General features: G+C 43.1%; 1 protein-coding gene across 1 annotated transcript in view; it reads left to right on the top strand.

Annotated features, from left to right (window-relative positions):
• LOC134403020 (hexokinase HKDC1) overlaps window positions 1-18,185 on the top strand; it is a 41,902-nt gene that overhangs the window by 7,179 nt on the left and 16,538 nt on the right. Inside the window, exons 2-10 of the mRNA XM_063133034.1 lie at window positions 6,350-6,512; window positions 6,899-7,047; window positions 7,525-7,644; window positions 8,559-8,654; window positions 9,966-10,065; window positions 11,376-11,559; window positions 13,499-13,654; window positions 15,303-15,536; window positions 16,810-17,114. Coding sequence (XP_062989104.1) covers window positions 6,350-6,512; window positions 6,899-7,047; window positions 7,525-7,644; window positions 8,559-8,654; window positions 9,966-10,065; window positions 11,376-11,559; window positions 13,499-13,654; window positions 15,303-15,536; window positions 16,810-17,114 — 1,507 coding nt within the window. The remainder of the gene's footprint in view (window positions 1-6,349; window positions 6,513-6,898; window positions 7,048-7,524; window positions 7,645-8,558; window positions 8,655-9,965; window positions 10,066-11,375; window positions 11,560-13,498; window positions 13,655-15,302; window positions 15,537-16,809; window positions 17,115-18,185) is intronic.

The following is an 18,185-nucleotide window of genomic DNA, read 5'->3' as shown; positions in this document are numbered from 1 at the left end:
GGCTTGTACAGTCTCAATGCAGTTGAATGGGACAGCACCCTCTAGTGGGCATTTTATACTGCAGGAAAACCTGACAAATAGGGGTGTGCACGGACTCCCCGCTCCGCTCCGCCCATACTCCGCTCCTCTTCGCCGCGGAGCTCCGGCTCCGAATCAGAGCTCCGCAGTGGAGGGGAGTGGTGCCAGGTAAGGCTGGGAGAGGAGGGCGGGGGGGTTTACCGGGTCTTGCCGCCGTCGCCGCCTGTGCGGCGACGGTGGCAGAGCCCGGTAAGGGACCAAGGGGGAGGGGGGCCTTACCTGCCTCCGTCCGCGGTCCGTCGGCTTCTTCAATTGAGCCCGCGGTTCAACCAGGAAGTCTGGGCCGCAAGCTCAATTGAACCACGGGCTCAATTGAAGAAGCCAACGGACCGCGGACGGAGGCAGGTAAGGGAGAGGAGGAGGGGGTTTACCAGGCCCTGCCGCTGTCACCGCATGGGCGACAGCAGCAGGGCCAGGTAAACCCCACTTACCTTTCTGTCGGAGCTCCGGATCGAGGCGAAGGATCCGCCTTCACCTCAATCCTCTTCGCCATGCTCCGCCGCCCCCCCAATCCTCTTCGCCTCTGCCTTAAGCGGAGGCGAAGCACCCCGTTCTGCTTCTAATTCGCCGGTCCGATTAGAAGCGGAGCACATCCCTACTGACAAATATTGATTTATCTCAGAAGAGTTGGGTTTTCTGAGGTTTTATTTTTAGCACTAGAATGGGAAAAGGGAGCAGGAGATGCACAGGAGGCTGACAGCATCATCTGAATGACCTGTGAACATCCATGAGTGGCTAGCAATGAGCGTGCTATAAAACGCTTGTTTAAAGAAGCTCGTAGTGGCGGCAGGAAAAAAAAACCTTTAGAAAAAAAGAAAGAAGTTGTGCTACAACCCCTGCCAAAAGTGATTCCTATCTGTGAGAAATTGTTGAAGAATTTCCCCTTCCCCTGGACAAATTCTGTGAAATTGTATTTTCCACACCACCCCTGCCAATTTCTCTACCCACAAATACTCTGGAGAAATTTGAGAGGCCATTTGCGCACAGGTCTACATTAAACCACTTTTTGTCAGCTTCTGTCCCCTCCCCCTCTCCCCTCCACGATATTATTCATTTATTTACAACACTGGTATACCGTTCCATGTCTAAAGCAATGAACAAGAAGATAAAATGAACAAAAGACAAAAAGAGTGAAACATGATATTAAAAATATTCTTTAAAAACCAGTGTGCCAATAAAACCGAGGGTGGTAAACCAAGGAAGGCTTCCTGGAGAAGAGTTGTTTTCAGGAAGAGCTGAAAACAATGCAGTATTGGCCCTGCTTGACCTCCAGAGGCAGGAAGTTCATAGGAAGGGAGCTACCACACTGAAGGCTCTTCTCCAGGTGGGCTCCATTCAAGCCATAGGTCCATGTGGAACAATCAGGAGCATGCCCTCTGATGACCTCGGTGAAGGCGGAAGGCTCTCTCTCAGGTATCCTGGTCCCAAGTTGTTTAGGGCTTTGTAGATTAGGACCAAAACCTGGCCTGGGAGCCAGTAGGCAACTAGTGCAGTTCCCGCAACAAGGGAGTTGCATGCTAAAAAGGGGCAGCTCCCAGTAACAGCCGAGCTGCTATGTTCTACACCAACTCCAGCTTCTGGAGCAGCCTTAAGGGCAGCCCCACATGGAGCGCGTTGCAGTAATCCAGTCTTGAGGTTATGAGCGCCTGTACCACTGTGGCCAAGCTATCCCTGTCCAGCCTTATGAAAGGGCAGGAAGGCTATTACCAGGGGGCATGGACCCTGGGGAAACCCGAAAGGCCAGATTTAGCCCCTGCGCCCCCATTATAAAGTATTTGATGGTTAAAGGTGTTACTACAAGAGACATAATGCTATTACTGTATGTTGTGATTCCTAACTCCCCTAATTTAATTCCCTTTAGGTATACAGATGACCAATAAGGAAAAGAGGAATCAGGTTTCATAGTTGTAATATGTGGTTAATATTTACGTTCAATATGTTAGCTTGTAGTAAATCTTTTCCTTCCACTAAGCCCTCTTTGCTGTCTATTTGGAACAGATGTGGAATTGGTAGTGACAAGTGGGAGGAGGGCTTGCATTATGGAATGGCCTCTCAAGGTAGGAGGGGGTTTACCAGGCCCCTTCTTTTGCCTGCCTGTAAAAGAGCCCTTAGGACTCTTTATTCTGGCAGGCATCATTAGTTGAGCTTTTAATCTTTTTTTTTTAACTAACTGTGTGCTAATAGCTTTATGACAGTGTTTCTACTGCTATTTTCTTTTATTGGTAATAGCGTTAGCTTTGCTTGTAAATTTTGCTGCAATTTTATATTTTTTGTACGCCACCTTCAATTTGATTTTATCATAGAAATCAATAAATATGTAACTAGGCAGGAAAGCTTAGATCCTGTAAAGTAAGGCTGGATTCAGAACTGTGGTGTCTGGTTCACTTTAAGACTTTTGCCAAGACTTCAATTAAAAACAAAAGGGCTGGATGATTTGTTGAAGTTTCCACCACATGCTAAAGAGGCAACCCACTTAAAGACATTGCCTCTTCAGCAGTGCAAGCAGTTGCAATGCAAACTTTAAAAAGAAACACCAAGTATCTTCTTGTTGTGTGCATGGTTGTTCCTGACAAATACATAGAATTTTATTGAAATGGATTATGGTTATAGAAAACAAGAGCAGCAGTTGATTGCTGATTCACAATTCTTGCATGTGTTCTCTTGCATGATGGTATAAAGATAAAACATGCCAGGGCTCACCAAAAATTATTTAACTCATAACAAGTTACAGCGTCAATGGGTGCCATTTTGCATATTCAACTGGGGGTTGTTGTGTGAACCCAGTCACTGTGAGTTATGCGAGGGTTAAAAAAAATCCTTGCAAAACCCTACAACAGACCATGCATTAAATGAGGGTTGTTTAATTGTCACATAACCCCACAGTAGTTGGGTTTACATGATACAAAAACCCTTGGTTGGGGGTTGAATATGCAAAAGGGTGGCTGGCATGCACTGCAGCCTCACCAAGGGTTAAACAGCCCATGGTGGGCTGTTGTGTGGTGTGAAATGGCCCAATATGATGGTCTACAAAGAACAAGCAAACTAGAGTAGTAGCTCTTAATGGGATGGGAAAGAGTCCTTTATTCTAAAAGACCTCTCTCTCTCTCTCCTATTGGGTAATATACTAACAGTTGGCTATTGCTTGGTTTGGCAAGTAAAGCAAAGGATAGCCCAATTGAAAGCATAGAAAATGTAATCGCATCACCTCCTCTTGATCTGATTTTTCTAAAGGCAGCAGAGGTTCAGGGCATGCCCTCCAAAGAGGCAACACAAATGTTAGCTTTTTGATAACAGCAGTTGTGTTTCATCAGTCCATCTGGTGGAAAAATAGAAGCTATGGAAGATCACCACTCTGAGTAAGCATATGTGGAAACCCATATTGTGAAAGTAAGATTGTACACCAATCTGGCTGCCCCACAAAGACCTCTAAATTTCCTGAACTTTCCCCAATTCATAGGTAGATGGGTTGTGGAGGTGAGAATGAATTTGGCTGCACAACATATTTTCAGGCATCTCAAACATATCTGCAAGAAAGTAGCCCTGAAAGGTTGATTCAGAGGCTGCCTTCTTGGGCTCATTTTTCAGTGCTACTGTGCACAGCTGTGTACAAGGGAAATGTCCCAGCAAAAGGCACAAATCTTTTCTCCCCAATGATGGCACATCCAGGGTCCTGGCAGTATTTGCTGGGTTTCCAAAGGATTGTTATCTCTGTTGAAGCACAGTGGATCATTTCTGCTCATTTGGTTTCAAAAGGGATCAAGAATGGGCAATATATCCCCAAATGTGCCCCATGAGTACAAGTTGATGTCTGGCTGAGTACAAAACAGACCTATTTGTTCAACACCCTTGTAAATGAAATTCCCTTCCCATTAGATCACCCACATGACTGACTTTACCCATGCTCTCCATCAACACCAGGCTAGTGCCTCTAAAATCCATTCTACTGCCTGTGTATTTGTATCCATAAAAGTAGACTTGGATTTATAATTGTCTTTTTGGCAGGTGAATGCACATTATCTTTGCACACAGCTGTGTGTTTGCTGTCCACTGCTTTGCATGTAAGGATCTGAGGCACCAATCCAACAGATTCCCTCCTAAAGCAAGTAAGCCAGGGAAGGAGGCAGAAGAAGGAAAGCTGCTGTTCATCTCAGCTGCTTTTCTACAGTTCCCATGACCAAGTTTGGTGGGCCCAGAATGCTAAGCTTCTGTTAGGGTGGCCATGTGTCCTCTGTTAGAAGGTCAGTCAGAGGTCAGTCCTCTATTTGAAGGGCCATCCATTCCCATGATGTTCTAAAGATAAGAACCATGTAAAGACAGTCGAGCAGGGGTTTTGAAGTTGCCCATCAGCCTGGATAGCAGACTGAGTAGTAGGTACACAAATCACCTTGTCGTGGTCTTGCCCACAGTGGTGGAATGTATTACATTTCTATTTACATTATAGTAATTATTTCTACATTTGCATCTACAACTATATATTAGCATATGTAATCTTTTTGCAACCCCCCCCTTTTGTTCTCTTTTATTTTTTTGGTGATGCCATTTCCTCTTTTTGGAGATGTGCTTTAAGAGGAAAGTATGTCTGTCTGTGTCTGCTCCAGGATCTTCTCCTTTCATAAACACCCACCACCACTGCCTTTTGCTTCCCAACGGGAGCCAGTGTTTTAGAAGAAAAATAAGGAAATGCATTTGGGAGGAAAGGGATGTGAGGGTGGAGATGGGAAAGAAAAAAGGCACAGTATTCTGTTTGATCTGACCTCTGTTAATTCGATTACCTAAGTGTTTGCATGTCAGAAACTCAATGGCAGAATAAATCTTAAAAATAACAGGAGAGGCACCGGAGGTGGATGGTGACATGAAAAGGACCTGCAGTGACTGACTGACCCCGAATGCACGATAAAGCCTTGTGTTAGGGTGACTATATGGAAAGGAGGACAGGGCTCCCGTACCTTTAACAGTTGTATAGAAAACGGAATTTCAGCAGGTGTCATTTGCATGCATATGGCACCTGGTGAAATTCCCTCTTCATCACAACAGTTAAAGCTGCAGGAGCCCTTCCCTCTTTTGAATCTGGTCACTAGATTGTGCTGGCAAACTGACCTGATCTTAGGGACAGCCCCACCATTAAGCAGAGTGCGGTGGCCACCTCAGGCAGCAGAAGCTGGGGGCGATAAATGGCAGTGAACACTGAGCTGTATGTCCTACGTGGCCTGCCCTGCCCTGCACCTCCTAAAATAGCTCACTGTCTCTCAGATGCAGCAGAGGACACCATCCTGTGACCAGTGTCAAGGGAAGATTCATCAGTCATGATGCCACCATCTTTTCCTTCACCTCAGGCAGCAAAATATCTTGGGTCAATCCTGCCTGAACTGATTGATGTTTATAAAAGAAAAGAAAGCAGTTGTCACCAATGTAATTATGCTGTCTAAGGACTTCCCTGTTTTTCTTCACTTCTGCTCTCTGCCTCACAAGAGTGTAACTTAGTTACACTCACGTATTCTATGTGGAAGATGCACTGTGAAGCTGTGCAGTTACTCTGTTTTTTTAAAGGAGAGAAATATCTCCTTTGAAGATTGATTTATGTACATCACTGACACGGTTGCACAATGCTATATCACATTTCAGCTCTCTATAATAAAATCAGAAGAAACAAAGGTTTTAATAATAATCTCATTTGAAGTGTATGTCCCATAGGAGTTTTGCATTCAAAATCTTACTGAAAGTTATTGGACATATCATTAAAATAATTATTGTATTATCAATGAGGAATGGGAAACTACAAACCTGTGGGCCAAACCAGCCCACAGCCTTCTCCATGACCATCTACTCCCTTTCATTTTTGTTACAGTTCCTGGAAATTTGCCCCCTATCCTTCATGGACCATGTCAACCAGAGTGGTGTTTTTAAGAGCAGTTTTTATGCTGCAGATTTAAGCCAGTTTCAGATCTGTTCAGCCCCTTGAAAATTTATGAAGCAACAGGATCTCTTAAGATGCTTTTTAAGCATCTTAACAAATGTGCAAGATTTGAAGAAATTGGGGAAACAGTATGATAGGCAAACCTATTTTGAACTGGTTAAAGAAATGGTAGTATAAATATGCCCAAATGCTGGGGCTTGGGGAATTTTAGCTATGTGTGCATATATTGCTGAGTGTATGAGTCCATACTAGCCAGTGGTAAAAACACACACACAACCCACCCACCCCACTCTTTAGGTGCAGTGCACTATTTATTTCCTGCTCACCAGTCAGAATATCTTATTTGTCCTGCCCCAGGTTGATCGATACCTGTACCACATGCGTCTCTCCGATGAGGTCCTGCTTGATGTGATGAGTCGTTTCAAGGCAGAAATGGTGAAAGGCCTGGGAAGAGACACCAATCCGACAGCTACAATTAAAATGTTGCCAACATTTGTGCGCTCAATTCCTGATGGCTCAGGTAAGCCGCCATTTTGGATTTCCTCTGTCACTCTTAATAATGATAAGAGGATGGTTTTTGATTGCTCCATAGAGACAGAGTCAACAGTTGTGGGTCAAGGAGAGAATTGTGATGCCTTAGAGGTCATTTGAGGGGGAAACGCAGCTGTTGGTCTTCTCTTCCTCTCTCTGATTGAAGAAGGCTTGTATAGGCAGGCAGATCAAGTTCAGTTAAGGAAGGCTGGAGAACCTGACAACCCTCTAATTTGGGGCAGAATGCCCTAGAACAAAAAGGTGTAAGGATTGCTCTGTCACAGCTTGGACACATTGTACTGAGAATGTGTTGGGGCTCATGATATGCAGTTAAGCAAAGTTTGAAAGACTCAACCATTTCTATCTGTGTTACAGAAAAGGGTGACTTTCTTGCTTTGGACCTGGGGGGCTCCAAATTTAGAGTCCTAAAGGTCAAAGTGTCTGAAGATGGGAAGCAAAATGTTCACATGGAGAGTCAATTCTACCCAACACCTAAAGAAATCATACACGGGAGTGGGACTGATGTAAGTAGCACTTTTATCCTTTGGAATTGACTCCCTGTGACTGAAGTATGCTGAGACACGAAATAAGTTAAAAAGCAATTTAAGTTCAATATTTGTAAGCTGGCTAAGCATATATTCTTCAGGAATAGCTGTATGGAGCACCTCAATGAATGGCAATTCCACCTGGAAATGAACATGGCTTAGTAAAAACCATGTCTGCCACATGCTGAGAAGATCTTGAGAATGTGCATTAATTTTTTTAGTTAAACAAAGGCAACTAGATTACAACTGACCCTGTGAAGATGCAGCTTTGATGGAAGGCTTTTTAGCAACTGCATTACACAGAACATATAAGCATGGTTAATATAGACCTTGTTTTATTTCCTGTTCCCTCTGAGCTGCACGGCACCTTTATTCAGTATATAATGCAAAAGGTGTTGTACATGAATATGTAATCAGATGGTAATTGCCTTGTGTTTCTTCTCTATTTTGTGGCAGTTGTTTCAATATGTAGCAGACTGTCTTGCAGACTTCATGGAGACAAAGGACATAAAGCATAAGAAATTGCCTCTTGGCTTTACCTTTTCTTTTCCTTGCAGACAGAGCAAATTAGACGAGGTACGTCCAACACTCTCTATATAGTTTCAGAATCAGGCAAAATCATCATCAAGAATATTATTAACTGGGGTTCCAGAGATGAGTAGGCGCCATTATAGTAGTGGCGGCTAAAGTTGCATGCCACTATTAGTTTGCCTATACTAGAGGATTCGTTAGACAATGACTGGGTTCAGACAACATGATAACCAATAGTGGTTTAAATAGTCAACAGCTGGTTATTTGACCCACCTTGGGTTATCATAATGTGTGGAGGTAGGTGGTTTTTTTAAAAAATGGTTGGTTAATTGGCTGAAATAACCAACGCAAATAACTAGTGCTGTGCAGAGTAGACTATTTGAACCATTATTGTTTATTGTGTGGAGGGCACCATTGGTTATTTCCTTGGCCACCATTGGTTATTTCCTTGGCCACCATTGGTTATTTCCTTGGCCACCATTGGTTATTTCCTTGGCCACCATTGGTTATTTCCTTGGCCACCATTGGTTATTTCCTTGGCCACCATTGGTTATTTCATCAGCCTCAGAGTTGCAAGGCAAGAGCAGTCAGAGCGGTGGCTGCCAATGGCTGATGGGATACTAGCGGGAGGACTGAGGGGGGGAAAGAGGGCGGGGGATGAGCGTGGAGTCAGCTCAACACTGATCCTAATCCACGCGATGGTTGATTATTATCATGTTGTGTGGGGAGTACCCCCTAGATAAACAACTGTTGAGTTGATTATTACCCCACTGTTGACTATTGTGTTGTCTGAACACAGCCAAAGAATATAGTTGCAAAAGTGTGCCATTATTTTAACATAGTAGGTGGGGAGCGGAAGAAGGACTATCTTATTGTCATGTCACTCTGTAAACTACATGTACATTGAGGGCATTTTGTTGGTGTTACTAATAAGTAAAACAAATGTGCTTTTTTAAAAGGGTGTGCTGCTTTCTTGGACAAAGCATTTTAAAGTCCGAGGAGTACAGCAGACAGATGTGGTGAGATCTCTCCGTGAAGCTCTCAGGAAACACCAGGCAAGTTCAAAGTTAGAATAAGTTCCTAATAATGTGATTGTTTTTCAAAAAAGCAATACATGTTCTCTAGTAGCTCAGGTACACATGCTGATGCATTTACAGAATCCGGCACAAACAGGAATTGCCCCGTTCCTTCCAGAGGCTTTCAGACAGAGGACTCCTAGCATTAGCAATCAGAAGGCGTTATGTAGCTGTTCCATTTTTTCCCCTTAACAGTTTTCTGCATTAAGGAAAAAGATGGAAGAAGCGGTAATTAAACACAGGACAGTCACACTGCCCTCTGGAAAACTGTGAATGAGGCAGGGCAATGACATTATGAAAGCCTCATCTGGAAGCACCCTTCTTTACAAAATTGTTCTTGTGAAACATTCTCCTGTACTAGTGTTCCCCAACCTGGTGCCTTCCAGATGTTTTGGACCTGAGGCTTTTCTACATAAGGCATTTATCATGTATTGGCATTTATCATGCCTACTCATGGTTATTTATGGGTTCTTTAGAAGACATCATAGACCTCCAGTTTTGCTTCTTTGTCTAACCAGCACTTTCAGTGAGCTTTTTAGAGCAAGGAAAATGTAGCACTTAACTGTGAAAGTGAAAGAATGCACAATTTCCTATTGTGTGTTTGCAGTATGCCACTGTACCACAGTGCTACTAGAGCTTATGGGGTGGAAAAGCAAGAGAGGAAATGCTTCTTGTGTAGTGCTTGGATCCCAATTCTGCGATGAAACCAACAGTAAATACAGTGGATTAACAGTCAATTAACAGCCTTGTGTAGAAAAGCTCTACAGCTCCCAGCATTCCTGATCATTAGTCATGCTAGCTGGGGCTAATGGGAGGTGAAGTCAAAAACTTCTGGAGGGCACTAGGTTGGAGAAGGGTGTCCCCATACTGAAGTGAGTGACAGGACTTGACCTACTTGATCTGTTTCCTTTGCAGTGTTAAGGGGTCTTTCCAAATGGATGGGTCCTACCACATCTATTCTGTCTTTTCCATCTTAACTGTTTTTTGGGGAATTAGGAAGAAGATGGAAGAAGCAGTGGGAAAACAAATGGGAGGTTTACAAATAGAAGACAATGATACCTGGAACTTTTGTAAAATTCAATGTTTGAAGCAGGGTGCTTGCAGAATGAAGTCTCATTTGGAAGCACCCAGAGTTTGTCTGTCTGAAATTCATCCAGCTTTACTTCAGAAATGCCAAGGATTGAATTCATTCAATTTAGAGGCAGAGAATTTTTGGCTGCATGAATGCCTTAAAACTTCTGAATAGATCTCGTTTTAACTGTACTAATATATTTGTGTTTGGCCCATTAGGACATTAATGTAGATGTCTTGGCTTTGGTAAATGACACAGTGGGAACAATGATGACCTGTGGATATGATGATCAGCGATGTGAAGTTGGTGTCATTATTGGTAATTCTATAACATTTTTACAAGAGATGGGTCAACTTGGCTTAACTTAAAGCAAGCGTTGTAGAACTGGAGCCATTATGTCCATGTTGGATTTCACAAAGCAGAGGGGAGGGGGAAAGAGCTCCACAGATACCATTTTCTGTTAAGAGTTGTTTGTTTGAGAACTCACGGGAGTGAGCGTGCTGACTCCTGACTGCTTGCCCACTTGGTTTTCACTTCGCTGAACAACCCAGGAACTATTCTTGAGTTGTTTCTGTGATGTGCAAAACTGGAATACCTGATTATTGAAGGAGAAACAAACTGTGGGTTAAAATGCTGGGACGTTTCTCTTTCAACAACCCAGAGTTCCAAGTTTGGACATTCCTGTGTTGTTTAGCAAAGCAGAAACAAAGCGGAAGTGGGAAGTGTTGGGAGCCAATATGCTCACTTGCTCCTGTGAGTAAACTTTGGATTGTTAGTTGAATTTATTTATTTTATTTATTATACCACTTTTATCCTGCCCTTTAGCCATAGAAGGCTCTCAAGGCAGTTTACGAAAATATTTCTTAAGTCAGTCCCTGCTCACAGGCTTGCAATCTAAAAAACATGACACAAAAGGAAAGGGGATTGGGAAGGAGGAGGAAAAAAAATCAAACTTAGATTCTTAGTTGCAAAGTTCAGAAAGTCATGGACACAGTGGAAGGGCTGCCGCTTCCTCTCCCTCTAATACCCAAATACAGATCCAGGCACGGTGGAGAGGTGCCTGGCTGCTGCTTCCTTTCCCTCATGTGAACCAGGCCACTCTGTCAAGCTTTATAAAATAATTTATTTTAATACCTTAATCTCTATATTATGCTATACTTTTAGCATGGTTGTTTTACTACTACTTCTTCTTCTTCTTCTTCTTCTTCTTCTTCTTCTTCTTCTTCTTCTTATTATTATTATTATTATTATTATCATTATTATTATTATTATTAATAATATTATTTCAATTTATATCCTGACTATATAGAAAAGACCCTAGGTGGCATATTATTTTGTGGATGTCTGCATTATGTGATGGCAGCAGTTAAGCTGTTAATCTCTATTTTTATATGGGTTTTTTAAATACAGGTTTTGTTCACTTTTATTAATTGGTATGTGTTTTACTGGTATTATTTTAATTTATTCCAACCTGTATAATGTACAGAGAACTTTTTATGATTGTGTGATCAATAAATTGAGAAAAATAAATAAATTGTGGGGGGGTGTCGTTTTGTTTTTTTGCAACAATGCAGTTTATACATCTCTTTGCATTTTCTCACCCTCCAAATTAAATCTGTTGGATTCAGGAACAGGCACAAATGCTTGCTACATGGAAGACATGAGCAATATTGACCTTGTGGAAGGTGATGAAGGAAGGATGTGTATTAACACTGAATGGGGAGCCTTTGGAGATGATGCGTCACTGGATGACATCTGGACAGAATTCGACAGGGAGATTGATTTGGGGTCTATCAATCCTGGGAAGCAATTGTAAGTTTGGTAAAAGGTGTCTTTCTAGCAATGTAACTATTCGACATGTGTGCAATCTTAAAATAACGCGACATAATGTTGGGACAGAAGTAACACTGAGTAAATTCAGATGCAAGTTCTGGTAGTTGGTGCTGAGTACCATGTTAAGAGACCTGTAGTTACAGCTGTGCTGAAAATTTCTCCCATGAAGATTTCAACCATTCTCATTCAATTTGATAGAAAAGAATCTGCTTTCGGAAAGAAATTCAAAGGAGAAGAAATTTCTGAGAAATTCTCATGGGTTTGGTTCAGTGTTCTTGTGCTTTACCCTACTTATGAGATAGCTGAGGAGTATGTGTGTCTTTCATTGTAGACAATACACTCCTCAACTATCTTCCTGACGGCCTGCACTTCCAGCTCAGGGGAGGACATCTTGAATGTAGTTTTCCTGACATTTTCCCTTTCTTACCTCCTATAAATTAAAGGACACTTTTCAGAATTTTTACCACTTTTTTCGTTTTTTTTGTGGTGGCTGCATTCCCTCCCCTCAATGCTCTGGAGTGATGCTAGGTAGATGGGGCATTGTGAAGAATGCAAAATGGGGACAGGGTGCCAACACAGTTGATACATTGCAACAACAACAAAAAAGCCCTTCGGGGGCGATGGGGGGGGGGGAAGAAAGAAGCTGTTCTTCTACCATTCCCAATGGTGATGCCTACCTGTGAGAAATTCAGTGAAATGGCCCCTCCAATTTCTCTACCCACAAATAGGGTGGAGAATTTTGAGAGGCCCCTTGTGTACAGCTCTACCTATAGTCTAGCCTCAGAAGACAGTTTGGGCACAGAATCTTATAAGTCCTAAATCTAAAGAGGAGGATAGAGGACCTTTAAATCCTCACCCAACTTAAGACATGCATACTGCCTCTAAATGGCTACAACAGAAGGGGCCCCACCTTCCTCATATTTTTCTGGTTCAGATAATTTATAGACAAGTGGCCTTTAAAAGAAAGCTATGAATAGTAATAATATTCAGAAACTACTACTACTACTACTAGTAGTAGTAATCCGTGTTATATACAACTTCTTCTAAATCAGCGGTTCTCAACCTGTGGGTCGGGACCCCTTTGGGGGTCGAACGACCCTTTCACAGGGGTCGCCTGAGACCATTGGAAAACACATATTTCCGATGGCCTTAGGAAACTGTATTGACTGAACTATGTCGTGTATCATCTTTTGTATTATTAAAGCTATTGTTATGTACTATTTTCATTAGCAAACCATCCCATGACGATGGATCGTGTAGAGAAGAACGAAAATAATTTTATGGTTGGGGGTCACCACAACATGAGGAACTGTATTAAAGGGTCGCAGCATTAGGAAGGTTGAGAACCACTGTTCTAAATGTTCAAAATGATATTTAACGATGTTTATGAATTGCTTCTATTAAAGACATTTCTAATGATGTACAAAACAAAGGATAAGATTACCTTCCTGAGCATTCTGAGATAAATGGTTTTAGCATTATCAGCAGAGCAGTTGAGGTATGGATAACTTGCCTATGATTTCACATCTTGTAGCTCGTGCTCGGTGTTGTATCAGTTCAAAAGCCCGTTGTGGTTTCCAGCCTTTCAGCATTACATTTTCTCTACAATCATGCAGCTTTTAAAACCAACAAAAATGGGGATTTTCAGGGTCATATCTTGAACCATATTTGGCATATGGAAGGAAGTTTGTTATTCATGGGAGCCACAGAAATAAACAGCATTCTGTATTTTCAGTGGTTGTCAGGAAGCCATTAATGGTTAAAAAAATCAATCAGTCAGGTTTGAATTGCATCTCCTGATATACTAAGATATATTTTCCGTATTTATCTATATAGCAATACCAAAGGAATGTACTTTCTGTTAGAAACCATTAGGGTTCTTAGCATTATTTAATGTCTGTTCTCTGTGTAATGACAGGTTTGAGAAGATGATCAGTGGATTGTATTTAGGAGAACTTGTAAGACTCGTACTTGTGAAAATGGCGAGGGAAGGCCTGCTTTTCAATGGGAAGTTATCAACAGCTCTCTGTACCAAGGGCAAGGTTGAGACAAAACATGTGGCTGCCATGGAAAAGTAAGAGGTTTTGATGAACAGAAAGTTTTTGTATGTGCAACTATTTTGCTTCCCTTCAGCTGCAATCTGTTTGAGCATGACCAATCCTACCATTAGGCAGAGTGAGGCAACTGCCTCAGACAGCTAAATCTTAGTGTTATGGAAAGACAGAAGATCATTAGTTATTGTGTTTTTACTGCTAGAGAAGGGGGTGAGGCGTGTGTGGGATTTTTTCTTGCCTCAGGAACAAAATAACATGGCTGGATGTAGGTATTATATATACACATTGACTTGGAGAGGGCAGGGTTGTCATTGGCTTGTCCTCCTCGGGCAGTAAAGTGTCTTGGGCTGGCCCTGATTGAGACTGGGGGCTGTCTAAATGCTCAGAAAGCCCCGGGGTGGGTGCTCTGTGGTGTGATGTTGATTTTATTACTCAGCAGCAATTGCGCACCCACCCCGGAGCTTTCTGCAGAAGCTGCGGAGAAAAAAAGTCGGGGACTTACTGACTTTTTTCTCTGGAGTGAGGCAAGTACATGCAAGATGACATCAAGTTAGGCGCTAAGCCAATCAATCAATCTTTATCGCAGTCAACAGACCATTATTATAGCATGTACATAGGTACACAGACATTAATAAAAATACATGATGGTAAAAATAAAGGATACAAAATCTGTAAAAATGCTAATCAGTAGATTTAAAGAAATGATCAAACATCCATGAGCGGTCTAATGAGAATAGCCAGATTCAGAAATTTGGCCACTTGCTCAGTAATAGGCTTATTGGTGCTCTGGAGTAAAATAATCATAAGAGACTCAGGAGAGTGACCAGGGAAACACGGTATAATAGGACATATTAGGTCTTTCCTGGCCTCTTGATAGTAACTGCAGTAAAATAGTACATGCAAGATGGACTCCACCTTGATGTTATTACAAGGGCAACATCTATTATTCACTGGGATTTTCTTGAATCTGCAAGTGGGAGGGAGAAAGCCCTACTGAGGTGGGCTTTTTGCACCACTGCTTTTGTCCAAGGAAATTCAAAGGAATCTGACAATACCTTGGAGGCCAAAGAGTTTGGAGTTAGCACAAGGCAGCAACGGAGCCAAAAGTGCATAGAATATATCCACGCTAAGCATTTTAGTGAGTTTAGCCCAGCCTTCAGATTAAGGGCAGCTCCAGAAACATACCTGGGAACACCAAATATTAACCTGAGGAAAAGGCATTGAATTCCTTCAAGAGAGCTCTTAGAGTGAGGGAACCAGATTGGGGCCCCAAAAAGAACCTAAGCCTTGCTCTGGAGTCACAGTGGAGGTGTGGCTGGGCGGATGACGACACTTGATTGGATCATGGTGGTGATAACCCACTGCTGTAAAGACAGCCCCTGGGTTTTTGACAGCTTGACCCTGTCTTCAGCTTTAGCTGCAGCTATAGCAGCCTTACAGAAGTTCTGGTCACAGCAGGGGGCGCAGGTAGAGGCCAACCTCCGACATGCCATTTAAGTAGGCCAGAGGGAGCAGCCATTTTCTTCTCCCTGTTCCCTCCCACCATAGTTTGAACCATGTATGATCAGATTTCAGAAGCTAACACAAAAAATGCCTGACTGTTGCCTACCCATCCTACAACTGAATGCTGCTCATATGCCTGTTTCTGATTCCTTTGTTTTGCGTTAGATATAAAGAAGGCCTTAGCAATACTAAAGAGATTCTGACAGAACTGGGCCTGACCCCATCTGAAGACGATTGCATTGCTGTTCAGCACGTCTGCACTATTGTTTCGTTTCGCTCAGCAAACCTCTGTGCTGCAGCCTTGGCAGCAATACTGACGCGCCTTCGCGAAAATAAAAAATTGGCAAGGCTCCGGACGACTGTCGGAATGGATGGGACTCTGTACAAGACTCACCCTCAGTAAGTCAAGGCTTAATAACTCACTGGAGTAGGGAGGGTGGGGGAAATACCATTGCTTATCTACATATGGTACTTCATTTAATTGTCTGAAAATAAAAGCAGAGATGGCTTTGAAAAAGGGTTAGACAAATTCATTGTGCAGTATCCAATAGTACTCCTGCATATAATAGACTCATTGAAGTGAATCGGCCTAGTTTATGTAGGGCTACCATTAGATACTGCACACAGTGTACTAACACCTTCTAGCCATGATGGCTTTTGCTAACTTCCATGGTCTCTGGTTATCAGGTGCTGGGGTCAAACAAGAGGAAATGGCTTTCGCTATTATGCCTGGCTGGTGAGCTTCGTGGAGATACTTGGCTGACCTCTGTTTGAGACAGAGCACTGGATTATTTATTTATGTATATTTATTATTGCATTTATATCCCACCTTTTTTCCTCCAAGGACCCCAAGGCGGCATACATAATCCTCCTCCTCCATTTTATCCTCACAACAACAACCCTGTGAGGTGGGATGGGCTGAGAGTCTGTGACCAGCCCAAAGTCACCCAGTGGGTTTTCATGGCCAAATGGGGACTAGAACCCAGATCTCCCGACTCCCAGTCTGACACTTTAGCCACTACACCACACTGGCTCTTAGATGAACCTTCATTCTGACCGAGCACAGACTCTTACTTGATTCTTGTGTAAAACTGCCCATTAGCTGGAGCAATGGCTGAATTTGAAAGATAGCAGAGAGTTGAGAAGAAATTCGCCTTCTTTTGTTAATAACAAAAGTTTTAATAAAGACAGCAAAGAAAATTCTCACTCCGATCAGGTTATTTTAAAAATAGTGAAGGGGTAAACCTAGAGGTAGGTTTTTAAACAATATTAAGTTACTTGTTTCAACTAATAGCTGCTCCCACGCCTAGAGTTTGGAATGGGTTACAATTTTAAAATGACAGTGCATGATCAGACAGAGAAATATTTTGACCCCTTGAAAGCTTAGCCTGATCAGCAAAAAGTAGGAGGTCCTGTGGAGCTTCAGAAAAATGCATGAGCTCTTGGTATGTCTAGGGGACCCTGCGGGACAGAGCCTGCATGCCTCTTTCTGTACTTCTGGCGTGTGGACTTTGGTGGCATCATCGAAAGGATTTTCTTGGTTGACTTGAAAAATTGCAAGCTGACATAAGGGAGGAGGCCATGAAGCACAGCAATGTGTGCTACCTTGTATTTAAAATTAGTACATTATGCACATAATTTTTGCAAGCACTTAACAACCTTTTTCTTTTAGGTATGCTAAGCGTCTCCACAAAGTAGTTAGAAGGCTAGTTCCCAACTGTGACGTTCGATTTTTGCTCTCTGAGAGCGGCAGTGGGAAAGGAGCGGCGATGGTGACTGCAGTTGCATACAGGCTGTTGTCTCAGCGCAAACAAATCGATGAGGTCTTGGCGCATTTCAGATTAACCAAAGAGAACCTCATAGATGTGAGAAACAAAATGAGGGCAGAACTGGAGTACGGCCTGAAGAAAGAAACGCAGCCTACAGCCACTGTGAAAATGCTGCCAACATTTGTTTGCGGAACTCCGGATGGAACAGGTAGGGCCTAGAAGAGCATCTGCCACAAACCTACAATAGATTGGGTCTGAATGTTTCTTTTGCATGATGAAAGTGTAGTATGGAATAGCTTTTTGTGAAGTTTTCCCCTGGATTCAGATTCCCTAAGTGGTTAAAGGACATCAACCCAGAATTCAGCCACATGCTCATTCCCCCAAACGGCAAACATGGGATGCAAAAAGACAAATATACAGCTCCTGGTCAGTGTTGAGCGGAGGTCCCCAACCCCTTCAGACCTGTAGGCACATTTGGGAATTTGAGACATTCCTCTGAGATCCACCACAAAATGTCTCCCACAGAGGGTGTGTCAAATCTCATAAAGGCATCCATGGGGCCTGGCTGGTCACAAGTGAACTAAAGAGGGCCAGGGGAGAGAAACAGCAAAGCTAGGGGCTGGGAAGAGGGAGAAACAGCAAGGTAAAAAGGTGGGGAGAGAAACAGTGAAGCGAGAGGCTGGGCGGGAGGGGGAAACAGCAAGGCAAAGGGGAGGAGAGCTCGGCTGAAGAAGGCGGGGTTGAGAGCGGAAGAAGCTCTCAACCCCGCCTTCTTCCCCCGAGCTCTCCGTCCCAGCTGGTGAGGAGGGAGTTGGGTGGCGGCGGCGGCGGGAAGGACGTCTCTTCGTCAGCTCTTCAAAAGGCAAGTTACACGATCGCTTTCACGCCGCACTGGGGTCGCTTAGAAGCAATCTCAGAACGACGTGCGGATTCCCCCAAAGAACAAGGCTGGGAGGGTGGGGGAGAGGCTACAAAGGCTAGAGGCTACAAAGGGAGAGAAAGAAGACTGCCCCCAACATTTTCCAAGTTTTTTCTTAAAAACATTGTTTTTTGAAGGGGCAGGGAGGGGAGAGCTTTGTTGGCTCCGTTGGAGATCCCTCTGCACACCATGTTGAGAACCTCTAGTGTAGCAGGTCTGGTAAGGCTGTTCATCAGTGGTCAAAGCTTCAGGTATAGCGTACTCAAAGCTTAGTTTCCTGTATAAGCTGGGGGAAATATATCTCTGTCTACCAAGATGACCGGTTCCTAATGTGAACTGGTTTTATAATTACCAAGGGCC

This window comes from Elgaria multicarinata, chromosome 8 (assembly GCF_023053635.1).
Source record: "Elgaria multicarinata webbii isolate HBS135686 ecotype San Diego chromosome 8, rElgMul1.1.pri, whole genome shotgun sequence".
NCBI lineage: Eukaryota > Metazoa > Chordata > Lepidosauria > Squamata > Anguidae > Elgaria > Elgaria multicarinata.
Note: the sequence above shows the minus strand (reverse complement) of the source record. Positions and strands in the feature narration are given on the sequence as shown.